This window comes from Anarrhichthys ocellatus, unplaced genomic scaffold, assembly GCF_004355925.1.
Source record: "Anarrhichthys ocellatus isolate YVR2014 unplaced genomic scaffold, GSC_Weel_1.0 scaffold106, whole genome shotgun sequence".
Classification (NCBI taxonomy): domain Eukaryota; kingdom Metazoa; phylum Chordata; class Actinopteri; order Perciformes; family Anarhichadidae; genus Anarrhichthys; species Anarrhichthys ocellatus.
The window spans coordinates 102,344-109,485 of record NW_022280136.1 but is presented as its reverse complement, the minus strand read 5'-3'; the positions used below and the strand labels follow the sequence as shown (position 1 = coordinate 109,485).

The following is a 7,142-nucleotide window of genomic DNA, read 5'->3' as shown; positions in this document are numbered from 1 at the left end:
TGTGTGTGTGTGTGTGTGTGTGTGTGTGTGTGTGTGTGTGTGTGTGTTGCTGTTAATATGTTAATATTCTGTTTATTGGCTCCCAAAGTCCTCATCGCATCAGCTGTTAGCTCAGACTCTTGTTTCCTGTTTCTGCTGGACATTTGGCTCTGCATAGAAGCATTTTGTTTCCTAATCTCTCTTCCGTGGGAGGCACGTTTCTGGAATGCTGATATCTACGGTGGGGGGGGGTGAGAAGCACAAAGGGTTCAGATAGCCCTCTAATGAAGCTGACAGGCCTTGCGGGTTCTGATGCGTGTTTTGCTTTCTCGCTGCTGCCGCCGTTCTCACGCTCGTGTTTGTTTCCATAGAAACACGGGTACAGGTCCAAGAGTCGGTGCGAGGCAAAGATGTCTTCGTGATCCAGACGGTGTCCAAGTAAGAGGACGCACCCACAGTTTGTTTTGTCCCGCCTGAAACATGTCCTCCTCACACCACTGTCTCCCCCACTCTCCGTCTTCAACCCCTCAGGGACGTGAACACCACCATCATGGAGATGCTGATCCTGGTGTATGCGTGCAGGACGTCCTGCGCCAGGAGCATCACGGGCGTCCTCCCCTACTTCCCCTACAGCAAGCAGTGCAAGATGAGGAAGAGGGGCTCCATCGTCTCCAAGCTCATCGCCTCCATGATGTGTAAAGCTGGTAGGTAGGGGGGGGGGGGTTGCCTTCACAGCACAAAACAGGGGGGGGTGGGAAGTGCGTCCATCTTTGCACATGTTGTAAAAACGCGAGCATGAACGCCATCAAACTGGCTGTTTTGTGTAGGTCTCACCCACCTGATCACCATGGACCTCCATCAGAAAGAGATCCAAGGCTTCTTCAACATCCCAGTGGACAATCTGAGGGCCTCCCCCTTCCTGCTGCAGTACATACAGGAAGAGGTAAACACGCAGGCTACATGCACGACACGAGTCTCATACTGAAGGACCCCCATATTAGTTTGCTTCCTGGGCGGTGTATAAGAAGTGGTCGTGGTCACGGTGGTGGCACTCACTATGGTTTTGAAGCCTCGAGTCTGGCATTTGGCCGTCACATTCTTTCTTTTTTTGTTTTACAACCGGAAGTGATACAAGAGGGTGGAGCATAGCACAACCGAGTGCTGAAGATGACATTTTTAAATTCTATTTGAACCATCATTTACTAAATGATCATGCCGTATTGAAGAAGACTTGAAACTAGAGATTGAGACCATAAACTCATGTTTACAATGTTTACTGAGGGAATAAATCAAGAGAGAAGTAGAGTCATTTTCTCATAGACTTCTATACAACCAGACTTCTCTTTGCCCCCTGATGGACATTAGAGAGGATGCTAATTTAAGGCACTTCTGCACAGTCTTCCCTCTTTAGAACCAGAGGTTTGTTTACCTCTAACCCCGCAATAGTCAAGAGGCCGATAATGGTGTCAAACTACAGGTCAAACCCTCTGCAACACAGTGTGCTGCAGGAATGAGTCAGCACCTTTTTCACTTCTGGTTCCCTCGTCTCAGAGTCAATGTTTTTTTTTTTATGCCTGAAATAAAGCCTGTGGTTAACACAAGCTCATGAGATTCAACCTTTTGTTATATAATACATCAGTAAATACCTCTCGTGAATTTTGAAGCCTTTATGTGTCTTTTAAAAAGGTGGCAAACTGAGACTACACAATGTGATCAGGCTTCACTCTTTGTTGTGATTACTCGCGCTTATGCAACTATGTCGTGTGTTTACAGCCCAATGTTAGCTTTTTACTTCTGACGATTGTAGTCACGCTTCAAAAATCATAAGGTGTTCATTCCTGAACATTATCTTTGCTGAGCAAAAAAAATTAGCTTTCTGTCGAGGGAACCAGTGCGATGCTAACTTCCTGTCGTGCCTACAAAACTCCATCCTCCTAAAGGGAACGGTGGCAGACTGGCCATCGAAAATTCTTTTTAACAACCGGTCCTTGATTTCAGTTATAGGAGCCAAAAAGCAGGCTTCCCGTCTCTTGGCAGGGGATCAGCATCCTCACCAGTAAATGATCCATGTAGGAAATGAAGAACCCGACGCTAAAAGAGAGCTGTCTATTATATGCTAATCTGATATTAAACGTCTCTTATTTTCCATGTGCCTCCAGATCCCCGACTATAGAAATGCTGTGATTGTGGCCAAATCCCCAGCCTCCGCCAAAAGGTACAGTCGGCCCACCTCAGTTATGAACTCTCATATCCTTCAACTGTGCTGAGCTGCAGATCTGTAACTCGTTATATAACGTCAGTAACTAATAAGTTATTCATAAACCTTTTGTTCCCTGAGGAAGTTAAGGTCCATTGCATTTATGTAGCATTATTTTTGATACAACCACTAGGTACGGCAAAGTCCGAAATGTTCACATTTGCGACTATAACAAAAGTTCTGCTTTTATATTTACGTATATTTCTTGTTTTTTGTAACTGTTCTGACCCGTCCTCTCGTCCGGGTGCTTCAGGGCTCAGTCGTTTGCCGAGCGGCTGCGTCTGGGCTTAGCGGTGATCCACGGCGAAGCTCAGGACCCCGAGTCGGACCAGGTGGACGGGCGGCACTCCCCACCCGCCGTCAGGACCAGTGGAGCCATTCACCCCAGCATGGAGATCCCACGTAACGCTCACACCAACGCGCTCACAGCCACAGACCCTGTAACCGCCATGTAACAGAATAGGTTGTAGGTAAATTCGCTTCCTTTTTTTTTTTTTTTTTTGGGTTCGTTTCCAGTGTTGATCCCCAAAGAGAAGCCTCCCATCACCGTGGTAGGAGACGTAGGAGGACGCATCGCCATCATAGTGGTGAGAGCACGCAGTTTGAACGTGGCTTTTTATTTTGACGTGCGTTTGGGACGCAAGACTCGCTGGAGGGAGTCGCTATGAACTGTGGGAAAGAAAAGAGGAGCCAGACGCAGAAGAGGCAGAGCGTTCTGTAAAAGATGGAGGGATCCAGTCTCAGAAGAAGAGAGTATTCTCTTACAGTATTGAGTATTATTACATTACGCAAGATTTTATCCTGCAGGGCTGCACTGAAATAATATTTACGATTTTCTTAATTAATATTGAGATCACGATTATTCATAGATTGTTTTATTATTTATTTTAATTTATATTCTTCTTCACCTGAATGCGGTGCATTTTGGCTTCAGCCCTTAAAATATACAGTAATTACTCTTCTACTCTGGACTGCAGATGCAACATTCAGGAATTAAAAAAAACAAAATGTAAAGGCTGTTGCTGCAGGGAGAAGGTTCAGCAGCTCCACAGCAGTGAAGCCAGAACATCTGGATCGCCCCCTTGTGGCGGCTGTTAGTTTTAGGAAGCGCTTGATTTAATATGCACGAGTTGTTTTTTTTTACAAGCGGAGCCTTTTAAAAGTCAATATCGCTTTTGTCGATGTTCAGTTTGTTTTAATGACATTTAAAATTGTCTGAGGATGTTTTAGAGAACTTGAGTTTGTATTCGTAAAAAGTGAATGTTTCTCACTAGAGGGTGCGTTGGTACTTTCACATGCTGCAAAATGGATGAGCTTGTTTGAGACAGGCCCGTTTGCCCCACAGGATGACATCATCGACGACGTCGACAGTTTCGTGGCGGCGGCGGAGACGCTGAAGGAAAGGGGGGCCTACAAGATCTACGTCATGGCAACGCACGGCATCCTCTCCCTGGACGCTCCGAGGTTCATCGAGGAGTCGGCCATCGACGAGGTGAGCGCGCCCTCTAATACTCTACTTGTACTGCACGACCTTCCTCCCCTTCACATATCTCTCATCACCATCGTCTTCCTCCAGGTGGTGGTGACCAACACGATTCCTCACGAGCTCCAGAAGCTCAAGTGTCCAAAGATCAAGACCGTCGACATCAGCATGATCCTGTCGGAGGCCATCCGCCGCATCCACAACGGAGAGTCCATGTCCTACCTGTTCCGCAACATCGGAGTGGACGACTGAACAACCTGCCTCTCTCTCTCCCTCTCTCTCTCTCACACACACACACACACACACACACACTATTTGCCTTGTCAGGTCTCTTCAGACATAGAGGTGAATGTCAAACACTGAAATTGCTACACACATTAATAAATATCCACGTCCTGCTCGTATCATAAACTTAAATGTAAACTACTTTTCCTCTGAGTGCAGCTTAAAAGGGTAGTTTGGATTTTTTGAAGTGGGGTTGTATGAGATACATATTCAGTGTATTATTTACAGTAGATGATAGTCAGCATGCCTCCATTTTGGAGAAACAGACAGGATTAGAAGAGCAAGGTGGAGCAGCAAGACGGAGTTTAGGGTTAGATATAAAAAAGTGTATATATCAGTTTAAGTGTACGCTATATTTAGAATACATTCGCTTTACTTTACTGTCGGACAGCTCTTTCTGACGAGGAACTGAAGCTGTTACCTACGCTCTCTTTAAAGCCACCAGACTCCTTTTCACAAAACCAGTGATTTTACCTCACAGAACACGACGGTTGCTGGTTCACCGCTGCCTCGATCTGTTTGTTAATGTTGATGTGTGACTTTGGCGAATCCGAACCAACCCTTAAACGGCAAAGTCACACAATAACGCAAACGATGGAGGCAGCCGTGGTAAACTGTTAACTCTGGTGTTCTGCGAGGAAAAATTACTGTTTTTGTCAAAGGAGTCTCGTGGCTTTGACGACAGCATAGATAACGGCTTCGTCAGAAAGGGCCGTCTGACGGCAAGATAAAGATACACTGACTGTGGATAAGCACCTCATACAACCCCACTTAAAAAAAAATCTGAATTCTACCTTTAATTAACACATAAGATGACTGAAGACACACATGGGAACACGGACCTCCACGGGTTAGTCTCGTTCCATAGCTGTGCCCAAACACACACACACACACACACACACACACACACACAGATCTGTGCCCTTGATGGACTACTGCCTGTCTCTCCCTCTGCTGCCCTCATGTCAAACAGCACACACCTTGTTTTTTTACTCATCTCCATTTCTCTCTATAGAAATTAATGTTAATATAAGAACATGATATTTGTTAACATTGGACCCACCCCACCCCACCCCTTGCAGTAAAATCTCCTTCACAGCATCAGAAAGAGTGGCAGTGCCTTCTGCAGGACCTACACACACAGGCCTTCACTACTCACACACCACTCGGCTAACAGAGCTAATGAATAGAGGCCCCTTGTATTGAATCCAGGGATGTGCAGGTTCCCAGCTAATTACCTTGTGTAGAGTATCTGAGTGCATGTTTAACCCCATTCTGTTTTATTTATGTGGTGTGTGACTAGGCTACTAATGTCGTTCATTTAGACTCTTAACTAGCTGGCTGCGGTTGCCATAGCGCTGAGATGCTAATCTGGTGTCAAATCTACTCGTTGCTAAAGTTGAACTGGAATTAACACAGGAAGCACGTCTCGGTCTGGTCCGTTCCAAACTTTTTTTACGGTGTTTCATGAGTCCTCCATGTAACATTGTGTGCCATCATGTCAATGCCTGCTCATGTTTTATATTTGTTCACAAATGAGCTGTCGCCCCTCTAGCTGGAGGGCCCCGGGCAGTGTTACACTCCGATTAGAAGTGGAAGGTTGTTCTTAATTCTGAGTTAAGATCATCACAACAGAGACTGAAGTTTGCTGAAACACACCAGCAGCTAAAACTGGGAGAGTAAATCTAAACTTTTTTTGTTTGTTTTTTCTGATGAGCAAAACTTGACTGAAGCAGGTTTTTGTCACTTTACCAGATGTTACAAAAAAAAAATAAAATGTTTTGTATTTATTTTCAACACTTCTTATGAATAAATAATGACTTATGAAAGTAGAGACCGACTCGTTTTGTAGTTTCATAAATCGGGTGTGTGTGATTTCTGGATAACACACGCTCTTGTTTCAGCAGGCGCACCGGTTAGCATGTTAGCCTGCTTAACAAAATCAAGTACAGCTGAAGCTAATTGGGGGGGACATTAGTGTTACAGGTTCAATACCAAATGAAAAGTCATTGAAATACATAAGTGTATAAAACAAATAATTTTATTGTTAAATGTTAAACTGGTGGATCGCAACTTTTACAAAACGGTTGGTGCAGTTGTCACATTTCAGATGTGAGTTGTTAGCAGTTCTACCAAAGTACGAGTTCCTCTAAAATGTAAAAAAAGAATTTCACAAGGCCCAAAGAGGTCAAATTAACCAGTATTTTGCACAAAAAAAAGCAAAGATTAGAGACAACTTAAAAAAAAATTAATAAATAAGTACAAATGTGTATCCAAAGTTTGTTTGTTTTCTTTTCATACCCTATAAATCATTTCACAACTTAACAATAATATAATATTAAATAGTTAAATCTAATAGTCGGATATCATAATGTATCACGCACGGAATGAGGAGTGTGTACGATTTATTTTGCACTCACCTCTCCCTTTTCCAAATGTCTGAGAACTACGGTGGCCTTCAGGTGACAAAAAAAATAAAGTGAAAGGCTCTCTCTAGAGCCAGTGGTTTGTCCGTTCTGGGCTCCTGTAGAAACATGGCGGACTCGTGAAGAGGACCTGCATCCTACGCAGATATCATTCCAAGCTAACGAAACTCCCACAATTCACAAAAATTTCAAGTGATGCCACACTAACAAAAACAGAGCTATGAATATTATGAATCCATTTCTGCCAATAAATCCTCTAAATCCTACGCACTGGCCCTTTAAGTACATTTAGCTGCGGATGTCTCTACTTTTACTGAAGTAGGATCTGGAATGCAGGACCTTCACTTGTAATGGAGTATTTTTAGATGAATGTATGGTCAGATACAGTGGTGGAAGAAGTATTCACATCCTCTACTTAAGTCAAAGTTGAAATACCAGTTAAAAAAAATACTGCATTGCTAGTAAAAGTCCTGAATAATGACACTTACAGTAATTGTATTGGCAAAATGTACTTAAAGAATGAGAAGTAAAAGTACTCATTATGCAGAACAGCTCCTTACAAAGTGTATTATTATAGAATATATTTGTTTTTTCTCACTAACGGATACATGAAATAGTATTTTAATGTTGTAGTTGTAGCCAATGTTAGAAATGTTTTAACTGCTACTGGGTAGATTAGTAGTATAGTACTGCACTTGTTTTTTTTTTTTTT

At 43.3% G+C, this 7,142-nt stretch overlaps 1 protein-coding gene across 1 annotated transcript in view; it reads left to right on the top strand.

The window, feature by feature from the left end:
• Positions 1-6,271, top strand: part of prpsap2 (phosphoribosyl pyrophosphate synthetase-associated protein 2) — a 10,213-nt gene extending 3,942 nt beyond the window's left edge. The window contains exons 4-11 of the mRNA XM_031876235.1: positions 351-417; positions 511-683; positions 807-922; positions 2,139-2,194; positions 2,490-2,638; positions 2,753-2,823; positions 3,582-3,728; positions 3,813-6,271. Coding sequence (XP_031732095.1) covers positions 351-417; positions 511-683; positions 807-922; positions 2,139-2,194; positions 2,490-2,638; positions 2,753-2,823; positions 3,582-3,728; positions 3,813-3,971 — 938 coding nt within the window. The 3' untranslated portion in view covers positions 3,972-6,271. The remainder of the gene's footprint in view (positions 1-350; positions 418-510; positions 684-806; positions 923-2,138; positions 2,195-2,489; positions 2,639-2,752; positions 2,824-3,581; positions 3,729-3,812) is intronic.
• Positions 6,272-7,142: the final 871 nt, after the last annotated feature.